Raw genomic sequence first — 22,935 nt, 5'->3', positions numbered from 1 at the left:
GATTGTCTTATTTTACTTAGCATATTTTCCAGCTCTGTTCATTCACCAGCAAATGCCATCATTTCATTCTTCTTTAAGGCTGAGTCATATTCCACTGTGTATATATACCACATTTTCTTTATCCATTCATTTGTTGAAGGGCATCTAGATTGGTTCCATAGTTTAGATATTGTGAGTTGAGCTGCTATAAACACTGATGTAGCGCATCACTGTAGTATGCTGATTTTAAGTCTTTTGGACATAAACCGAGGAGTGGAATAGCTGGGTCAAATGATGGTTCCATTTCAAGTTTTCTGAGGAATCTCCATACTGCTTTCCATAATGGTCGCACCAATTTTCAGTCATCCACCAACGTTTATTTAAAACCATTATTTTAAAAAGTTGCATGGACCTGGATATGATGGTGCATGCCTGTAATTCTAGCAACTTGGGAGGCTGAGGCAGGAGGATCATAAGTTCAAGACCAGCCTCAGCAACTAAGTGAGACCCTGATTCAGGTCTAGAGATGTGGCTCAGTGGTAAAGCACCCTTGAGATCAATCCCCAGTACAAAAAAAAAAAAAAAAAAAAAAAAAAGTTGCAGAGGATTTTGAGTAGAAATGATAGGAGAGAGCAGACATGTGCATCTGGGGCTTTAATCAGTAATACAGAACATGGTATGTGCGATGGGAGCCTCCAGGGAGCAGAGCCCTGCCAAAACTTTAGCTGAGAGAAACTCATTCTAGATTTCTGGCCTCAAGACCTATAATAAAATAAATGTGTGTTGTTTTAAGCCACCAAGTTTGTAGTAATCTGTTACTACAACCATAGAAATTAAAACAGATTTAACCAAATTAATCCCCAAAAGGTCATACCTATTTGAGAAGCACTTGATTTACCTCATGATTTTGCCTGTTTACAGTTTTTAGTTAAGTTGGAACTGAAGCCAGTAGTGATGTCACCATACATTTAGTAATCAATCCCTTCATCTGTGGCCATTTTGGGGAAATGAAAGATTAGGATTAAGGATAGGTCAAAATCACAGATCACACTGCAGTGACATCTGGATGGGCATTTATACATATGTAACCAGTAAACATCTAAATACAAATGTTTCCTATCCTGCATTTCTTGCGGTTCTGCATCTTCCCCTTCCGGAAATGCCTCCAACTTTTTTCTCAACATCTTACCTTCCAAATGTGCTCTACCTCACCATATCGATGGATGGACGATGGCCCCACTACTGGCTTAAATTCTAAATTACTAAAAATTGTGTATTAGATAAAGGTGAGACAAATAAAATACCTCCCAAACATATGTGGTTCTTGGGTTTAATCTGATTATATTTCCTTATGGCATCAGAATCCTGCCACTCACCTTCAAAGAAACCTGGAGATAATCTTTGATCTTTACCTTTTCCATAATCCTCACATCTTCTATTATTCAAGCCCTCTTATCTTTCAGCCTTCTAACCTTTCAAATATAGTCTCTTCCTGCTCCAATGCATTCTAAACACACTCTTTCAAAGTACTGGCTGGACCACACCTGTTTTTAAAAAAATACTCATTTGTCACCTCTGGAGGTTGCTAGGCACTAACTCATTCTAAAAATCAATAAATATTGTCATATGCTGATACATGCCTGTCAAAATGTAGCTACCCAGCTCTTCTGGAGGCTGAAGCACATAGATCCTCCATTCGAGGCCAGACTGGATTACTTAGGGAAACCCTGTCAAAATACCATAAAAAGGGATAAGAGAATGATGCAATCTAACATAGAGGGCTTGCCTAGCATATGTGAGGCCCTGGGTTCGAGCCCCAGTACCACCAAAAAATAAACTCAATAAATATTTATCCCATCTTTCCCATTCAGTTTTAGAGAAAGTTCTCTACAGAAGAATCACAAATGATAAATGCAGTAAGTTTGGTAGAATCAGAAAATCACTATTTGGCAATCCCTAAAATGAAATAAAGGATTCAGGCAACAAGCATCAAAGGTTTTTCAAACCATAAAGTGAAAGAATAACGGGAAGCTTTATAGTGGATTACACCACTAGAACCCACTGATCAATCTAAAAGTCACTGAAAGTGGAATAATCAGGCATCATGTTCCTCCTGAAGTACTGCAAAAGAAAGTATACAGCACTGCCTATAAAGTACTCTTGGAGAAAAGTGAACCCTGAATCAAATCAAGCTTCTAGATCTAACTAGCTGTCATGGGGATACCATCAGCCAAATCCTGAACGAAGGACATTCCACAGGATAAAAGATCCAGGTCCTTCTTCAAATAAATGGCAAGAAGAAAGAAAACACAGAGGCAAATAAATGTTACAGAGTACAAGAGACCTACAACCAAATGTACTGTTGGATCCAGATTTAAACAACCAATAAAATGATACTTTTGAGAAAGGAAAACTGAATGCAGATTAATTATTATATGGTAATCAAAGAAATCTTGTTAATTTTAAGTGACAATTATATGGTGGTTTGTTAAAATTTAAAATACCTTCGCTATTAAAGATACATTTTAAAATATTTATAAGTGAACTGAATTTTCAAGCTTTCTTCTCAGGCACACAGATGCATACAGCTGGCTTCACAGACAATGCCATCTGTGTAGTTGCACAAGACCATGCTCAGAAGTGTCCCACCCTTAATTTTTTAACAAGGGTCTTGCAATTTCACTTGATAGTTGGTCCCACAAATTATGTAGCTGGCCATACACACCCATGTATACACATACTCCACAGATAAATATGAATGTGTGTGCATATATATATAAATGTATATATTAAATGTATTTAACATAAATAATGAAAGCATGTGTGTTATGCATGATTATGTTAAATAAATACACATATTTAACAAATAACATGCATGTTTAGTGATTAAAAATTAACTAGAAGGTCTGTTTTTTGGTGAAGTAACAAGATTAAATGGCTCTTTCAAAACACTGTGTGTGTGCAAATAAGGTCCCTGGCTCTTGCCCCTCTCCTCTGATTAAGAAGATACTTTTTATTTACTATTTTTTGAGGCTTAAAAGATATATACTCACAAATTAAGAGATGCTATGTTTGCTTTATAAGAATAGAAATACTGCACCAAGAAAGGTTAAAAGGCTAAATTCTCATGGCTCCTCTTTTTAGTTTTTCTTTTTAAGCCCCATTCATTAAAACCAGACATTATTAGTTAAAAAAAAAGACTTCAAACCTACAGAAAAGTTAAAATAATAGTACAACAAACACCTATATTTACCAATTTTCTGATAGTCAACATTTTATCATATTTACATTCTCTCTCCATCTCTTTCCTTCTCCATATATACATCAATTCTTGCTGACCATTTGAAAGTCGCAATCATTGTGACCATTTACCCCTAAATATTTGTGCATACATTGCCTAGAATAAAAGTTTCTCCTTGACCACAATATCACTGTCACACCTGAGACAATTAAGAATTACATTGTTACCTACTATGCAGTCTGCAATCATAAAGTTCTCAACAGTCCCCAAAATGTCTTTTGTAGCTGTTTGCTGGGATTCTTTTTTTAATATACAGAATATAATAAAGATTCAAGCATTGCATTTCATCATTAGATCTCTCTTGTCTCTATTTAGAATAGTTCCCCTACTTTTTTCACAACATTGACTTTTTTAAGAAAACTAAGTCAATTTTCTTATAGAATGTCTACATTCAGTATTTAATAATTTCCTTATGACTGAATTCTAGTCAGACCCTTTGGGCAAGAAAGCTAGGTGATATTGTATAATTTTTCTATCACGTCAGGAGGGGCACAACGTTAGGTTGTTCCACCTTGGGTGATACTAGATTGAATCACGTGGTTATTGTGGTGACCACAGATCTTTCCATCGTAAAAGTACATTTTCCGCTTTGTAATATATCATCTATGGGATAACACTTAAATCCTTTTGAATATTCTGTTCCCAAACATCTTTTCACCCAATAGTTTTAGCATCCACTGAGGAACCTTGCCTTAATCAAATACTGAACTGGGAGTTGAAAACACATTAAGTACTTTTTTATGAAGACTTTTAAAAATAGCTCTAAATGTTTACAAAAAAAATTTCTCTTACTCTGAATTTTCTGCCTGGTCTAAATTTGGCTCACTTTTTTTGTTTTTCTGGTACTGGGAATTGAATCCAGGGGTGCTTTATCACTGAGTTACATCCTTGGGAACCCCCCCACCTTTTTTTTTTTTTTTTGAGAAGAGGTCTCACTATGTTGCTTAGGGCCTCACTAAAATTGCTAAGACTGGCTTGAACTTGTAATCCTCCTGTCTCAGTCCCGAGTCACAGAGTCACAAAAATTACTTGATTAACATTTAAAAGTTGTAAAATTGCATGGCAGCTTTAGAATGGGGCTTGGTTGCTCTAAAGATTCAATTAACCCTCAAGGTCTTCCAAGATGCAATTTAAATTATCTTCCAGCGTTCTCTGCAACAGTGAAGGCAACGAACTAGTACACCCAATATTCCTCAAATACATCTTTTCCAGAACTCATGCCATGCCCCTTTCCCAGACTGCCCAGGTGGGCCCTCTACTCATTCAAATGCTTCACATGCTTGGAGGTCCCATTGGAGGTCTCACTGGAATATTACTTCTAAGCCCTGGACTTGGTAAAAAGCTTACCCCCCCAGATTCACTTATCTCTAAATTACTGCTGTTCAGCTAGCACAGTTATCTTTTCTTCAAAGCATTTGTTATAAGAGACATATACTTAAGATAAATAGAAAATGTGTAGTGGACGCAATAGCCATTTCAGAGAAACAGTTTTAATTGCCTCTGAAGTCCTCCTCCCCAATTACAATATCTCCCTCCCTCCTGAGATAATCACCATCCCCAAAATTTAATATTTCTCATTCCTTTCCTTCCCTTTGTTTTACTATATTTCTTGGGAATCCTAAAAAAAAGAGTGTTTTACATAATCTGGAATTATGTAAATGGCATAATTTACATTTTTTTTTGCTGTTTTAACCTTATGTTCCAGAGAGATATATTTATTACATTTCATTATAATGCATTCATTTTCAATGCTATCTAGTACTCTAATATGTGACTATAATTCTTTATATATTTTTTTCTTTTGATCCTAGGGGATTGAACAGAGGACTACTCTACAGGGCTACAGCCCCAGTTCTTTTTATTTTTTGTTTTGAGACAGGGTCTCTCTAAGTTGCTTAAGGCTTCAATAAGTTGCCCAGGTTGGCCTTAAATTTGTGTTTCTCCTGCCTCAGCCTCCTGAGTCACTGGGATTACAAACATGTACCACCACACCTAACTATAAATATAATTTTCTTCTTCATTCTTTTGATGGGCATTATGGTTGATTCCAGTTATTTTGGCTCCTTTATAAATATGGTTTCTATAAACATTCTTACAAGCACATATGTAGGAATGGAGCTGATTGCTTTGAAGGTATATGCAGCTTCAAATTTACTAGATAATGTCAAATTGATTTCCGAAGTGATTGTATTTCATTTGTCTTTTTATGGGTACCAAACTTCCATAACTGGCTTGTAAGCTAGTCAAGGCAGGGAAAGATCTTTTTTCTTTTTACTTTCTTTTTTTTTTTTTCTGAGGGGAGGGGCACCTAAAAAGAGTAGTCTTTTAATAAACATATTAATTGGTCAATTCAGTAATTGATATAAGAAGAAAATTTGATGTTTTTTTCCCCCTTATCAGAATAAAGAGATGAAATAGGAAAGAGCAAGTATAAGAATGTTTTTGAAGTTAAAAAGGTGGGGCTGGGTTTGTAGTTCAATGGTAAAGTGCCCCTGGGTTTAATGTCCAGTACCAAAAAAGAAAAAGAAAATCTGGCTTCAAATGCAGTAAAAAAATAAGGGAAGAAAATGAAAATAAAAGGTAAATATCCATCAATATCCCCTAATAGATTTTAGATAATCAAAAGAAAATCACATATCAGAAGCTGGATATTTTTTCAGAAGTCCCTAATATGTGTTTCTTTTTTTCTCTGAGACATCCTTCCACTTGGTCAGGGTCTTCAGTATTTCAGATGTGTCAGGTCGTTTCTGGGGTTCCCTTGAGAGTAATTTCTGTAGAAGACTTTTCTGTAATCAGAGTAAGAGTTAATACTAAGGATTAAAACATTGGAATTGATAGAATTCTGATTAAAGTCAAAGTACTTACTTCCTTGCTGTCAAATACATCAGAGAAGATGCCATTTCTTAGATCTGTAAAAATCTGAAGGTAAAAACATACATATATATACTTATTAGGAAATCATTTTCTTGGGAGGAAAAATAAACAGGGAGCACTAAAGGCTGAGGATACCCTAAATCCAGATAGTTCCAGAACTTTGGAGAGAAGCAAGCAGAACTCCCTTCCCCACACTCTACCCCATCTAGTAATCATACCTAACATTTGACGTTTGGAAGTATTAGTTGCATCACATTCACGATCTCCCTTCATCCTCTCTGGAACCCTATGTGACAGGTACTTTCATTGTCCCTTTTTATAGAGGAAAAGGCTGTGGCTGCCAGGTAAGTCCCTTTCCTGAGCTTCAGACTAGGCTATCCTGTTGCCTACTGCTAACTTCATTGGGTCCCCACTGCCCACACAAGAAAGCCCATATTCTTTCATGGATTTAGTCACAACCTGTCTTTCCAGCTCCATCAACCACACTTTTTACTTACACACTTTGTTATGTACACACTCCAGTAAAACTGCACTGCCTGCTGTTCTCAAATACACTGCACATTTCTATCTCTGATGCCGGGTCCTCATACTTTCTATTCTGGATTATAAGAAACAACCAAACCTTCTGGGTCCAACTAACATGCCTCCAAGAAACCTTAACTGCTACAGCTAGAAAAATCTCCCTTCTGATTGTTTCCGTGGACTTCTCCTAGAACACCTACAGTGTTCTCTTGTATTCTTTCTTCTTAGAAAAGTAAGTCCTAGAGAATAGGCTTGATCATTTTTATAATCCTCCTGACACTTAGCACAATGTCTTCCTTCAAAAAAGCACTGATGAATTTTTGCTGACTGGCTTAAATTCAGGTCTCATGAGACATGCACACCTTCCAAAGGTCAAAGGTTTTAGTCTATAACAAAATGGCTGTCAAAACGTGCAAGAGAAAATACAAACTTTACTTATAGTCATACACTAACATGCCCACCCTCACATGAGGGCAATACCCATCTGTAAAGATGACAGTCAATTATTATTGTTGTTTAATTATTTCTTTGAGATTATTTACCTTTACTGTTTCAGAAAAAGTGGGACATATGAAAAGGAGTTCAGCAAGAATTAGCCCCAAAGCAAAGATGTCTACTTCCTTTCCATATTCTTCTGAAGAAAGCTGAAGAGACAAAAATATATTTGTCTTCATTACTCACCTGATATAAATATGTCCTGATGCCAAAAAAGTATTGACTACAGATTCTTATCTCACACACAAAAAAGTCTGTTTATTAACAGAGCAGGATTTGTAAATGTGACTGCCCAAGGTTCAATTTTTTACCACTGAATAGCAGAAACATCTGTGTAAATTAACCACTCACATGGGAATAATCTCAACTCTAAAATGGGGCTCAGTTTCAACTGTGGAGTTAAATGAGATGTAGCAGGTAAAGCAGTTAAAATAGTGCATAGTATGTGATTTGCATGCCAATGTTGATAGCTCATTTATTTATAATATTCTATAATTAGAAATCATCTAAATATCCATCAAAGGAGAATGGAGAAACATATTATGCTACACATACAATGTAATACTACTCTGCAATAAAAAGGAATTAGCTGCTGGTACAAATAACTGAAGTTTCTCTAACACATATTACCTTGAATGAAGAAATTAAATACAAATAAGTATGTACTATATGATTCTACTCTCATGAAGTTCAAAAACAGGAAAACCTAAAATATGATCACTGAACTGAAGGCACTGGTTGCCTATGGGCCACATGAAGAAAGGATTGACTGGAGAGAGGCCTGAGGGAATTTTCTTGGATAAGCAAAATGTTCTATATCTTCACAGGATGCACAAGAGGATGCATTTGTCAAAACTAATACAGGTGCATTAAGGTATGTGCATTTTGTGGTGGATAAATTATTCTCAATAAAATGCACTTAAATTTAAAAATCACCTAAAAAAATAAAAGCCCAATGATGAATGCTTTTTTAATATTCTGAGAGTGACAATGTAGAACACAGGACATATTTTTAAAAGTAGGATTTTAAAGAGCCATTCGCTTCCTACTGTGTTCTAATTTCACAATCCATAAAAAATTATATTTTTAGACCAAATGGTCTTCAAAGGAAGGACAGGTAAGTGCTCTCTCCATTCTATACTCTCAAGTTATCGGCTAGTTCAGTAGACTTATTCCTCAATGACAGAATAGTATGAGTATTTTGAAAATCAGTAAAATCATCTAAAAAGAGCATTTAATGAACCATAAGATGAAGAATCTCAAAGACAAAAACAGATAAGAAGCAATCAAACAAAATAAAGAAGTATTAGCACAAGAAGCCTGTATATAAGATATAATACTCAAATACTTAGAGGTGTATCACCATATTAATAAGCAGCATTAATAACAACAGCCAAAAGATGGCAGCAACCCAAGTGTTCATTGAAGGGTGAATGGATAAACAAAGAATGGTGTCCATATAATGGAATATTCTTCAGTCTTAAAAAGAAGGGAAATTCTGGCACATGCTACAATCTGGGTGCACCTTGAGAACATTAGACTTAGTGAAAGAAGTCATAAAAAGATAAATGGTACATGGTTCCCCTTATATGTAAATACAGACAAATCATATTTGTAGACACAAAGTAGAATGGTAGTTGTCAGGGTTTGGAAGGAAGGGGAAAAGGAAATTGTCTAAGGTACAGAGTTTCTTTCTGCAAAATGAAGAGTTTTATGGATTTATGGTGGTGATGGTTGCGTAACAATGTGAATGTACTTAAGGCCACTGTTAAAAATGGTTCTTGCCATGGCAATTTTTATGTGTATTTGATCACAACTAAAAAGAAAGAAATATATTTTTAAGATCAGTGCCCTCACTCACCACCAAATTGTTATAAGGAATCCCATTTTAATAGCAAAGCACAATATGTATTCAGGGACAGGCTTTAAAAAATATGAATAATCTTAATTTACCAGTGTTTTAACTTCACTGAAGAATATAAAACTGACCTTGAGGTAGACTGTACTCGTGCGCTCTGTTATGGAGTGGCCTTCCAGTGAGAGGATTACACACACCCCCAACACTGCCCTCAGCTGGACCACGCAATCTGCTCTGGGCAACGAGGCGAGCCACCTATGTGTGCCACTGATGAACAAAACTTGTAAAAGCCACCATGAGTTTCCACCATTGCTTTCTGTCATGAGGGCAGTGAGACCCAGCTCGAGTCTACCTTCAGACTGGGTCTTGGATAAAGGAAACATGTGGAGCAACCAGCATACTGCTGCTGGCATAGCACATGAGTGAGAAATAAACCCTAGTGCTTCCCATGTCACTAGGAATTCTGGGTCCATTTGTCACCACAGCATAGCCTGGCAGAAGCCAACTGATGGAGGACTTGAACAGGTGCAGAGGCGTACCAATCTCCTAGAGACATCTCAACCATACAAAGAGGTCAGTTCTCCTCAACCAAATCTTCCAATGTAATGCAACAGCCATCAAAACCCCCAAACCAGTAATGGAATACGACACACTGCAGCTGGAGCTCATTCGGAATTGTAAATCTGAACCACTGAGAATGGTTTAAAATCGAAGAATAATGAGCGGGGGGGGGGGGGGCCTGCTGTTTGAATATGAAAATCTATTTCATAATGCCTCAATGATGAAAACAGAAAAACGTTAAAGAGGAAAAAATAAATCAATGGAACAGAACGGAATCCAGAAATAGATTCACAAGTGTGTAGGGATTTTACATATGATAACACAGTATTTTTCTCAAATTGTGGTAAAGTATAACATAACACAGAATCTTAACATTTTTATGTGAACAATAAGTGTCATTAAACACCTTTACAATGTTGTGCAACCATCACCACCATTTATTTCTGGAACTTTTCATCATTCCAAACAGAAACAATAACTACTAAGCAATTAACTTCCTATTCCTCCCTCCTTCCATGTTAACCTCTGTTCTAGTTTCTGTCACCATGAATTTTCCCTAAAATCATATTTTAAATCATTAACTATTTGCTACATGATGATGGAGAAACTGCATGTTCATGTGGGGAAGATCAGGTTATATCCCTTCCACATACAAAAAAATTAATTCATATTAAAGCAAAGTATTAGCAAAAATGCAAGATATTTTAAAATCTTGTGATTGGAATGGTCTATAAAATAAAAATGACCATAAAGAACCATAAAGAAAATACTGATAAATATGATAACTTAAAAACTCTGGCCAGGAGCAGTGACACATGCCTGTAATCCCGGGAACTCAGGAGGCTGAGGCAGGAGGATTTTGAGTTCAAAGTCAGCCTCAGCAATGGCAAGGTACTAACAAACAACTCGGTGAGATCCTGTTTCTGAATAAAATACAAAATAGGGCTGGGGATGTGGCTCAGTTGTTGAGTGCCCCTGAGTTCAATCCCTGGAACCAAACAAAAACAAACAAAAAAAACTCTGTACCAAAAAAGGCATGATAAACAAAGAAGTAACAAGGAGAAAAGACATTAAGACTTTAATATAGGTTACAGATACAGGATCAAGATCCAAAATATATAGATAGCTTGCAAATACATTAGAAGAAGACAACCTAATTATTAAAAATAGGAAAAGCATGAATAGAGAATTTGCAGAAAAAAATGTAAGCAAATATGTAAGAAGACAGGATACCTTACTAAAAAATCTAAAAAAAACAAACAAAAATAGCAAGGCGTCCTCATTCATCACACTGGCCACACTGAAGACAGTACACAAGTTTGATCAAGAGTGTGAGAAAGCAGCATTCTCCGTGTGGTGGAAGATTATTATTAGAACCCCACTTTTGCTTTCTGTTTGTTTTGTTTTGATTTTTGGTACTGGGGATTGACCCAGAAGTCTTTTATTGCTGAGTTATATCCCAGTCCATTTTATTTTTTATTTTGAGACAGTGTCTTGCTAAATTGCTGAAACTGACTTCAAACTTGCAATTTTCTTGCCTTAGCCTGCAGAGTTGCTGGGATTACAAGGGTGGGCCATCATACCTGGCTATAATCTCTTATTTATTGACAACTGGGCAGCATGTATCATGTTTGAAATGTATTTATCATTCTATTCAGTCATTTTACTTAGAGGAATCTACCAGACTATCATAGAAATACAGGTGACCCTCTATCTATGGGTTCTGCACCTCTCTAAATCTAAAACTGCAGATTTATTTTGAAAAAACTTTGTATCTGTATTGAACACGTAAGGATTTTTTGCTATTGTTTAAGCATTATTCCCTGGGTAATATGCTATAACAGCTTTCTTTGTACATGGCATTTTCATTAGATATCATCAGTAATGTAGAGATGATTTAAAATAAATGGGAGGATATGTGTAGGTTGTATGCAAATACTATATCATTTGATAGAAGAGACTTAACATCCATGGATTTGGAATCTGTGGGGTGGAGGCAGGTGTCCTGGAACCCAACTCCATAGATCATCAGGAAAAACTGTAAAACTTTATTTATCCTTGGACCCAAAGATAAGGAGGAAGACATATAGCATGTCTGTAGATGTACACAGTTGAAAACAATCTAAATAAATATTCTTCAATAAGGAAATAAAGAAATGATAGATTCTCTATATTTTGGAATACATTTATTAAAAGAACAGCAGATCTATTTGTATTAACATAAAATGATTATGATATACACACACACAAAAAGATTATGATACATTATTAAGTGAAAAAAATCAAGTCATAGCCAGGCACAGGGGCCCACGCCTGTAATCCCAGCAATCTGGGAGGCTGAGGCAGAAGAATCATGAGTTCAAAGCCATCCTCAGCAGATAACCAAGGCACTTAAAAAACCCTGAGACCTCGTCTTTAAAAAAGGCCTGGGGAATGTGGTTCAGTGGTTAAGCACCCCAGGATTCAATTCCCACTACCAGAAAAAAATCCAATCACAAAATAACATTTATAGTATCCTTTTAAAAGTATAGGCATGCAGGCTGGGGTTGTTGCTCAATGGTAAAGCACTTCGCCTAGCATGTGTGAGGCACTGGGTTTGATCCTCAGCACCACATAAAGATAAATAAATAAAATGAAGGCATCGTGTCCATCTGCAACTAAAATAAATAGTAAAAAAATGCATGTATACGTTTATGTAAAAAAGTGTGTGCGTGTCTTTATGCTTGAATTACTTTTATAACTCACAGAAAATGAACTAAAAGGATAAAGCACACACTTGTTAGAAGAGTAGGAGAAGAAAGTTAAGGGGTGTTATGGTTTAGATATGAGGTATCCCCCAAAAGTTCATGTATGAGACAATGCTAGAAAGTTTAGAGGTGAATGATTGGGTTAGGAGAGCCATAACCTGATCAGTGTATTAATCCCCTCACAGGGATTGACTGGGTGGTAACCGTAAGCAGGCAGGGTGTGGCTAGAGGAGGTGAGTCCCTGGGGTCCTGCCTTTGGGGTTTACATTTTGTCCAGAGTTGGGAGTCTTTCTCTGCTTCCTGATTGTCACATCCTGAGATGCTTTACTCCATCATGCCCTTCTGCCCTGATATTCTATTCATCTCCAGCACAGAGCTATGGAGTCAGCCATCTATGGACTGAGACTGCTGAGACCATAAATGACAAATATATTTTTTCTCTTCTAAAATTGTTCTTCTCACGTCTTTTGATCATAGCAGCAAAAAAACTGACTGAAACAAGAGGAATTTTTAATTCTTATTCTATATACTTCTATATACTTCTCTAATGTTTTAATTTTATGAGAAGGGTTTAATAATTTTATAATTTAAAAAAATTAAAGAAGCAGCATATATATGAGCAGAGAGGAAAGGGAACTTACCTGTTCTGGGCTCATATATCGCCGAGTTCCCTTACTTTTTGTTCGCTGTTCATCACTGTTCAGGGATGTTACAAGTCCAAAGTCTCCAATCTTTATATGTTTTTCATCTACTAAAAATATGTTATTTGGCTATGGGGAAAAAAACAATATTTAATTTATATGTACCAATTTGACAGAGTAATACCACATGTCTAAATTATCTTAGCAAAGGCTACTTCTTTTTTTATTAAAATTTTTTTTCATACATGTATACAGGGTAATAATGTCTGTCTCATTCTACTGTCTTTCCCATCCCCACTACCCCACCCTTCCCCTCAATCCCCTCTGCATAATCCAAAATTCCTTCATTCTCCACTCCCCGCTGACTATGGATGAGCATCTGCTGATCAGAGAAAACATTTGGCCTTTGTTTTTTTGGGACTGGCTTATTTCACTTAGCATGATATTCTCTAGTTCCATCCATTTACCTGCAAATGCCATAACTTCATTCTTCTTTAAGGCTGAGTAATAAGCAAAGGCTACTTCTGTATTTACTTATATGACATTTATCCTTACCCAGGTAGTTCAAATCAGGGAATTTAGTATCATAGCTCTCTACAATGCCAGTTGAAAGAAGGACTTTTTAGCCAACAGCAGAGGTAGCTTGGGGCATAGGTACTTCCAAATATCTCAACAGCTGCCAAGTGAAAGGCAGATTCACTCTGCAGGGATCCAGGGATGGATTCTGGTCTACAGGGTAGACATGACCTTTCAGTTTGCTTTAATATATCCTAATGTACTGATTATGTGACCCAAAGAGTGGGAGTTAGAGAGTTCCCCATCTCAGCATGGGGTTAGGAAATGTCACAAATATGAATTCAGGATCAGATAAGGATTGAAGCAGATACCCTTAAAGACCCCACTCCAATTCTAAGATTCTCTAAATGAGTCCATTCCTACTGATGCTGCAGAATGTCCTGTGCAGAATTTCTCCAAGGACTTCCTTTATGTGAACTTTGCCAGGCCTCTATCAACTTCTTATAAACACATGCCCTCCACCTTGAAAGTATTCTAAGCTAACTAGGAGCTGACAACTAGCACAAATTGTTTTTCCTGAGTAATTCTTTAAGCCAATTAAAAATAAAAAGGAAGTACAGAATGAAGGGTGACCAGCCCCATTGTACAATTTTGTAGAAGGTATTGACCAATAACTTAAAGACCATGAAAACAGGTAGGCTGTTGATGAGGAAATCAGTATTTTGCTATTCTTGCAGAGGCTGACTTTAAACAAAATGTTGGGCTCTATACACACAGACCCTGTGGAATAACAATTATGAGAGAGCCTAGCAAAAGAACTGAGAAGGAAGAGACCAGGGAAGGATACAAGGAGCTTCTGAGGAGCTTCTGAGAAGCCAATCTGAGAGGCCCTGGACAGATATTTGCAATTAGATTAGAATTCAATTAACAGATTGGAATCTAATGCCAAAAATACAGATGAAAGGTTGTAGATGGGTGAAGTAGGTGTGGGGAGAAAATGTCCCTGTGCTACATTCAAGTTACAGTGTAGGAATATGCTGGGTTTTCAAGTGAAACTGCTAAGACACATAGGTTATACAGCCTAACCCTGAGCAACAGAAAGTTGAATATGATGCTGTCAAAATATCCAAGTTGGATGAGATTAGTAAAAATAAGATTTTTTTTTTTGGTACTGGGAATCGGACTCAGGGGTACTTAACCACTAAGCCACATCCCCATCCCTTTTTTGTATTTTATTTAGAAATAGGGTTTCACTGAGTTGCTTAGGATCTCACTAAGTTGCTGAGGTTGGCTTTGAACTTGCAATCCTCCTGCCTCAGACTCCTGAGCCACTGGGATTATAGGCATGCACCACTACCCCCAGCTCAGATTGTTTTTTTATATAGTTCACTGAAAAGAAAATTATGCTGCATTTTGTTTAATTTGTTATTATAAAATCGGATTAAATGTAGGATTGTACAGTATGAAAAAAAAACAGGCAACCTTTCTATAGGGGGCAAAGAAACAAGGGTTGATGTTCAGTCCAAGGTTGACCAAAGAGGTTGGGCCTATTAGGAGATACTCTCTACCCTAAAGCAGCCCAGAATATCAAGCCCTTACTCCAGGAACCCCTAAGCCCTTCACCACAGCCTTTGGTCTAGTTTAGGATTCCAACAGAGAGTGGCAAACATTTGGAGACTTCATATAAGAGGAGCTTTATTGGGTAAAGACTATTCTCTGGCAAAGCCACCTACAAGATGGTATTTTGCAAAGCATAACCAAAAACATGCATACCTTCTTTCACATGTTCTCTCAGATGAGAGAAAGCAGCACTGTAGCAGAGAGAGCTAGAAAAGTTGCAGAAGATGAAACAAGGCTCAGTAGTAAAGGCTAACCTTGGAGCAACTCTAGCCAGAGCAAAACCCCCCTGCAAAGACACAAGAACAAATCACTGCATGGTACAGGGCACAATCAGTGCAAGATTAGGAAGAGTTGGCAGATGAGTGGGGAGGCACTAGCCAGAATTTCGCTAATTCATTCTGAGGTGAGAACACCCAGAACTACCAAGTTTATTTGCATATGAATACAAAAATAAATAACTGCTCACTTAACTCTGTATGACTTATCCCAAAGTGAGGGTATAACCAATAGTCAATTTATTCTTTTGTACATAGTCCATCTAATGTTCTAACTTCTGAAATCACTCTTAGATGTCATTAAAGTGAACTATTAGAACCAGGTGGACTCACACGTCAAGGTATTAGACATCCAGTCCTAGGGAACACCAAAGCAGTATTCTACAAGGGTCAGTGAATCCTACCCAGGTTCAGCTAACCACTCTACACTTATTTTTCTCAAAAACTGTTTTGCTTCTTTCCTTTTCCTGGCTGTTTTAGATAGGTGGAGTAAGCAGATGGCCAAGATCCACACAAATGAGGGACTTCTGCAGGAATGATCAGGCAAGGCTAAGTAAAGAAGTCAGGACTAAAGGAAACAGGCAGAAGAGTGTCTGGGAGACAAGAACATCAGCAAAGGCTCAGAAGTAGGATTTAGCCTGGCTCCTTTGTGATGAGGGGGAAAAGAGTATGGAGGAGGGACTGAAAGGCTGCCTCTTCATCCTTCATTTTGATGAGAAGGAAACGTGGAAACACTGCTAGTCCAGACCATGAAAACTAAGAGAAAACAAAAATACTAAGGGATGATACATGCTCCAAGTTTTGGATTACTGCAGTGTTTCCAATCCTGGGCTGAACTTCAAAGCCCAACCAAGAAAATACCGGACTCTGGACCCAGCACCTGTGACTGCCCCAGGGAGAAGGACTGAGGGATCATGGAACCATGACAGTTGAACAAACTGAGTAGTAGCAGAGGCAAGGACAGGGCAGCCGGAGGGCTGTGCCAGCCACAACAGTTATTTGCACGGAAACGCTCAGCATATGAAAGCTGTTAGTCTTTCAACTGGGGTCTGACCATCAGCCAAATAGGAGCAGAAGTCAATGAGCAGTCCTGAAGGGCTCACTGTCATGAGCTCACCGTCCCTGGAGATCTGAGTATCTGCACAGAATGGTAGCTGAGGCATGCTCTAGACCCAGTTTAACCCCGAGGAATCAGAGATAGTATTTTGTCATGGCTATTGATCAATCACAATTCTAAAACCAGAGAAGATAATTTTTGCGATTACTAAGTTACAGTCATCAATTCACAAAGTACATTTTCCACTTACTTTGAGGTCTCTATGAATTAATTCTTTTGAATGTATGTAATTCACTCCTTTTGCTATTTGTTCAAATAATTCCAAAGCCAAAGCTTTGTCTGGTACTTTTTGTCTTCTATTTTCAATCCATTGATCCAATGTCCCTTTATCACACAATTCCATTTGGATGAAAAGGCACTTAGTCTTTAATCTGGATATAAAATTCATAGTATGTTAAAAGCAATATAAATAAATTTATTTTTAAAATATCTTTAATTATATATTATCGTCTTATGAATACCCAAATACACCTCAAAACAGAAATCTAAATATAATAAATTTGAATCAAAATATCATAAGCCATTTTTTATTTAAATCACCACTGAGCCACATCCCCAGGCCTTTTCATTTTTTATTTTGAAACAGGGTCTCACTAATACCTTCTTAGGACCTTGCTGAGTCCTAAAGAAAAAAAAAAAAAAAAAAAAGAAGCTATATATTAAACAATGGAATCCAAAAAGCTAAATCTGAAATTCTGAAAACAGCTGAGGACATAAAAGAAATTAATTACACTATTGGGGACTGAACCCACAGGTACTTTACCACTGAGCTACATCCCCAACCCTTTTTATTTTGAGACAGGGTCTTGCTAAGTAGACAAGGTTGGCCTTAATTTTGCAATCCTCCTGCCTTAGCCTCCTGAGTTACTGGAATTACAGGCATGAGCCACCATGCCCAGCTAAAAGAAGGTTTTTCCTTTTTTAAATTTTTTTATTACTAAAATTTTATAGTTATACATACCAATCAGGTTCATCCCAACAAACTCATACATGCATGGTCATCAGCTCATGATCCTCCCTTTTTCTTCCCCCTTTTTCTTCTCGTCCTCCCTCCCCTCTCCCATTCTTCTACCTCTACTCTACCAGACTTAAAAGGTTTTTAAAAGCAAGCGTCGGAGCTGTCAGAACTGGTTGTGATTGTTAATTGTGATCAATGGTCTTTCCATCCATGGAAGGAAATGGCAGTTTCCTTCCATCTTGTCATGGCTATAGAACTTCTTTTTACCTACCTTGGACTATTACTAGTACTATCTGTGCTGTTTTCAGGATCATCATAAAAATCAAATCCTTCCCAACAACTGTAGTAGTGAACAATATTGGGATGTTTAAATGTGGCCAATGCTCGTACTTCACGCTCTACCTTCCTGGTTAAAAGAAAGAGGAACACAAATGTGTCAGTATACATAACGACGAAACACTCCAACAGCAGGAGACAACTGTCCGTACTCCCTTAACAGTTGTAGTTCCCACATCAAGTTTTAAAATGGGATCCAGAAGGAAAAATTGAACATATAGGAAAAAAAACAATTGTTCTCACTCTCAACATCAAAGAAAAAGCAGTGAGTTAAGTACTTCAATTTAAAAGTCACTCGTAGTTAGTCTTTGAAATGCTAGTGACACAACTTGATAACTAAAATAAGTGCCATGTGTTTTACGGACAATGTGTTAAAATCTTTGGATTTCACAAGCAAATCCCATTTGGACAACAAGGGCAGGTAACCCAGGCAGCATGCAGAATCTCATTCAGAATTTTCAATGTGTGACAAAAATATACCAAGGTGGTAATTTATGCAGAGAAACAGACACTTTACTACATACTGTGGGAGCTTTACATGGGTTTTAGCAAAAGTTGACAAATCCATGTTAAATAGAGTCAAAAAAAATTGAAGTTTCCAAAGATGAGGTATATAAACATTTTACAATTTTTCTTTTTAATTGAAGAAGTTCTGTGTGACATAAAATTTATAAAACTAAAGAAAAAATTACTGATGCTTCAACAATCCCCCGCAAATCTGCTATTATTTAGGAATATTTCTCATAGTCTTTCTTCATACGCATGTTTGGTTATTTGTAATTACAGTATATAATTTTATCTTTTTTTCACCTAACATGCTATCTTTATAGTTTTCCTTGTAAAAAAATTTGTATAAGTATCATTTATAAAGTTGCTTTTCCCCCCTCAGTATTGAACACAGGGGTGCTTTGCCACTGACTTACATCCTGGGTCATTTTTGTTTTTCATTTTGAAACAGGGTCTCACAAAGTTGCCCGGGCTGGCCTGAAACTTGTGATCATCCTTTTTCAGTTTCCTAGTAACTAGGATTATAGACATGTACAATGGTACCTGGCTTCATTTATAAAGTTTTGATATAAAATTTCAGAAACATAAAAAAGTAGAAAATAGTGTAACAAATCCCTGCCAAGTCATCACCCAAATGAAACAGTTGTCAGTTCCTGGTCAATCTCATTTCATCATATCGTTTTATGAATACATACTGCCAACTATATCTCTTATTTTCAATGGCTGCAAAATAGCCACTGCTTAGGTCAGAAAACAAAACATTCAACCATTTCTTTATTGCTGGATAATTTTATTTGTTCTAAGTTTCCATTGTCAATGAGACTGTGATTGATATCTTCTTGCACATAGCCACAATTTGGATAATAATGTCAGAACAAGTTCCAAAAAAGGAAATTCTTGGGTCAAAGCACAGAAACATCTTTATGGCTCTAGATTAATATTTACAAGTATGTTTTTAACACGTTGAAAATTTATAAAAGCACTGGAAATGTATAAGAGTCTGAATCCTTATCAACATTATTACCATTTTTAAAAATAGTTATCTAGTAGAAGGAAAATACTACTTCATTCCTGGGAGGTAAAACAGGAAGGGACAAGCCTGTTTGAAGCTGAGTAGGTATGAGACAGGAAGTAGGTTTGTTTGGGGTGAAGAGCCTCCATGTCTGGATTCCATGTCTGCCTCTCCTATGCTCATGTCATTCTCCTTAGCCCAGATCCCTTTTCCTCATCTCCTTCTGTCCTTGAGGGATCAGTATGGCCAAATTACTCATAGTCACAACAGTCAGAGAGAACAAGTACCAAGGCTGGTGAACTGGTGGACATGGGATTTAAGACCTCTTTCAGGTTGTAGATATAGCTTAGTTAGTGGAGTGCTTGCAAAGCCTTGAGTTAAATCTCCAGCACCACAAAAAACAAAACAACAACAACAAAAGTTCTTTCCCATGTGTTTTCCTTCCTGAACTATATAGTGAGGATGGTGGCAGATCACACATACAAAACAAATGTAGGAAAGCAATGGCTCATTCCGGAAGATGAGTTCTACACCTCCACTTCATTACACAGTAGGTACTGTCCAAAGATGATCACCAATTCCTTCCCTTCCCACATACACATCCACTCCTGGAATTAAGAGGTTGTCTATTTGCCCTCTTTGGAAGCTGACCTGGTGTTAGTGACTTGTTTAACAAATGTATTGTGGTGGAAAGGATATTCTAGAACTTTTAAGACTAGTTCAAAAGAAGCCTCACCACTTCCTCCTGATCACTTGGACAACTCTGTCTAGAACAATTCTTCTTGAAAACCAGCCTCTCAGTTGTGAAAGGCCAGGTCACTCAAGGAAGCTATGTGAAGGTGCTATGACTGACAGTCCTAGCTGAATGTCCAGTCCACAGTCAGCTTCACCTGCTGTCCATTTTGGATATCCAGCCTGGTCAAGCTTTCAAATAACACCCAACTAAGAATGTTGAACACAATACCTTTATTGTTATTTTTTTTATGTGGTGCTGAGGATCGAACCTACTACCTCATAAATGTGAGGCAAGTGCTCTACCACTGAGCTACAGCCCCAGTCCTCCAAACTGAGAATGTTGGGAGAACCCAACAGATAATGTCCAGCTGAGCACAATCATAGTACCATGATAGGCAAGAGTAAATTGCTATTTTTAAGCCACTACATTTTGGAGCAGCATACTATGCAATAATAGATAACCAGAATAATTATCAACAAGCTTTAACATTAGATAAATTAGTTCACATCTTTGGATTTCAGATTCCTCATATATAAAGTAAGGAAATGAGACTAGAAAACCTTAAACCAAATGATTCTACAGTTTCAGTTTGCAGTTTTCAAGAATGCCTGAAAAGAATGATCCATGGATACTCCTCTGCTTTTAACTGAAATAACCATAGTAAAATGAGATGATTTTGGATTAAGCCAAGCTCTTCTAGGTAGAATAAAATGTTTAAGGAGGAAGGAAGAAAGTAAATGATATGCTAATGAGGAAGAAAGAAACATAAAAAAAGAACAGTGCAGGTTCAACAAGCATCTCATTTAAAAAATAAAACATGTACTACTTACTTGTTATTATACTTAACACGTTTAACAACATAAAGATTTCCATCGATTCTGTGTCTTGCTTTGAAAACTTGGCCAAATCCACCTTTGCCTACTGGTTCTATATCTTTAAAATCCGTGGCAAACCTTAAAGATAAATACAACTGTTATTCTGAGGTTCGGTGTTTGCCACCTCCCTTTAAAGTGCAATGAGCTGAATAATCATCATGATTCTCCCCTTCTGGTTATGAAGAGTCTAGTTTTGCAGACTCTTCACTCAGGAAGGGTGGTCCCTTCTGCTCCTCCTCCTCCCATGGAGAGTCCAACATAACAGCTTGCCCCTAAGGGTGGCCGTCAACTCCAGGCTGTATGATAAGCCAAAGAATCCTTCCCTAAATGTAAAGCTTTAAAGAAGCCTTCTGTTGTGTTCCACAGCTTCTACGCTGTTAGAGAAATGAGCATGTGCTCTGAACCTGCCTCCGTTTATAATAACCTATTTTTCTCCTCTCCCTCCAGCCCCACATTCCTTCACTGAGCCCTGCCAATTCTACTTTCTAATCATATTGCTGGTACCTGCCCACTTTTGTCCACCTCCAACATCTTCAACCCAGGCCATGCCTCCATCAAGCTCCTGCAGAAGCTTATCAACTGGACACTGCCCTTCCTCTCCTGCCCCAGTCCAGTCCATGGTCACACAGCAACCAGGGTGTTGACCATGTCACTCTCCTGCTAACCCTCCACTAGTCTTACCTTTGCATTTGGCAAAAAACAGAAAGCCCTTCAAGGACCCAGGAGGTGTCATAGGATCTGCCTCCCACTCCCTTCTCCGGTCTTACCCATGGCACCCTGCCCTTCTCACTGTTCTCCCAGCACATGGCCTCTGTCTGCTTTTCAAACACACATCACCTTTTCCACCTTCACCTTCTCACTCACTCTTCCTTTCACACCATCTCTCTGTGCTAACACATCCTTCAGGTCTCCCTACCAAGGTGACCTCAGGAGTTTTGTCTCACCTCTAACATTAAATTTGAGGGTTCGTGTTTCCATTTCTCGTCATGCTATTGCTTTTTCTTTGGAGTCCCGGCCATATTTAGTAATTACAGAGTTTTTATGTAAACATATGTTTAATGTTGGTCATCCCCTCTAAACCCAATGCCCAGCACAGTGCCAGATATATATCAGCGGCTTAATAAACATATATTGGTTTTCACTACTTGTATTAAAACTTGAATTCAATGCTCTACTTTTCCAAACAGACCTTGTTCATTTTAGATGCTTTTTATTTTTATTTTTATTTTTTGTACTGGGGATTGAACCCAGGGCCACTTAACTGAGACACATTCCTATCCCTTTTTTTAATATTTTATTTAAAGACAGGGTCTTACTGAGTTGCTTAGGGCCTTACTAAGTTGCTGAGGCTGGCTTTGAACTCATGATTCTCCTGCCTCAGTCTCCCAAGTTGCTGGGATTACAGGCATATGCCACCATGACTGCATTAGATGCTTAATTTAAATCCAAACATATCATCTACAATAGAGGAACCTCTTCTTCCAAGTGAAATCTGATATGGAGCTAGAAAACAGATAACAGATCCAAATGGATGTATTCTGATTCCTACAGGCATACTTTTAAAAAAAAAAAAATCACAGGCTTAGAGGAGTATTTGCTTTCAATATCAAAAACATTCACATATAGGAGAGAAACTCATGAGCATCACAGAGATCTACACTTGCCACATTTCATTTGGATTTATCTAGCCCTTACTGCTTCAAGACACAAAGATCCTTTGTGGGTCTGACTGGGGTACAACTGTTAAATTGTTTGGGTGGGAATATAACTTAATCTTATGACAGGCCTTTAAGAAGTTCTGTTGAATGAACAAATATATCTTTAAACAAATTCTATTGAACAGTTCCCTCTTACCTGTAGTCCTCAGTATACTGGTTTCCTTCTACACTGGGAGAGTCAAATCTAGCTGCCAAACTTCTAAAATTAAGACAAGAATATAAAATTCAAATAAAACTAAAATCGAATATGACTTGTTTAGAGCACATTTTATGTCTTGCGCTGGGGT

General features: G+C 37.4%; 1 protein-coding gene across 3 annotated transcripts in view; it reads right to left on the bottom strand.

Moving 5' to 3' along the window:
• Positions 1 to 5,531: 5,531 nt before the first annotated feature.
• The window catches only part of Eif2ak2 (eukaryotic translation initiation factor 2 alpha kinase 2), a 34,565-nt gene continuing 17,161 nt past the window's right edge, over positions 5,532 to 22,935 (bottom strand). For 2 of the 3 annotated variants that reach the window (XM_047523348.1, XM_047523350.1), the window contains exons 9-16: positions 22,785 to 22,847; positions 20,886 to 21,008; positions 17,736 to 17,870; positions 16,697 to 16,877; positions 12,979 to 13,107; positions 7,219 to 7,320; positions 6,146 to 6,199; positions 5,532 to 6,066 (exon numbers count right to left, since the gene is read on the bottom strand). In XM_047523348.1, the coding sequence (XP_047379304.1) occupies positions 5,947 to 6,066; positions 6,146 to 6,199; positions 7,219 to 7,320; positions 12,979 to 13,107; positions 16,697 to 16,877; positions 17,736 to 17,870; positions 20,886 to 21,008; positions 22,785 to 22,847 (907 nt within the window). In that variant the 3' untranslated portion in view covers positions 5,532 to 5,946. The remainder of the gene's footprint in view (positions 6,067 to 6,145; positions 6,200 to 7,218; positions 7,321 to 12,978; positions 13,108 to 16,696; positions 16,878 to 17,735; positions 17,871 to 20,885; positions 21,009 to 22,784; positions 22,848 to 22,935) is intronic. The other variant, XM_047523349.1, reaches the window with a different exon arrangement.

Source organism: Sciurus carolinensis, chromosome 13, assembly GCF_902686445.1.
Source record: "Sciurus carolinensis chromosome 13, mSciCar1.2, whole genome shotgun sequence".
NCBI classification, from domain to species: Eukaryota; Metazoa; Chordata; class Mammalia; order Rodentia; family Sciuridae; genus Sciurus; species Sciurus carolinensis.
This window is presented reverse-complemented; position numbering and strand designations above follow the sequence as displayed.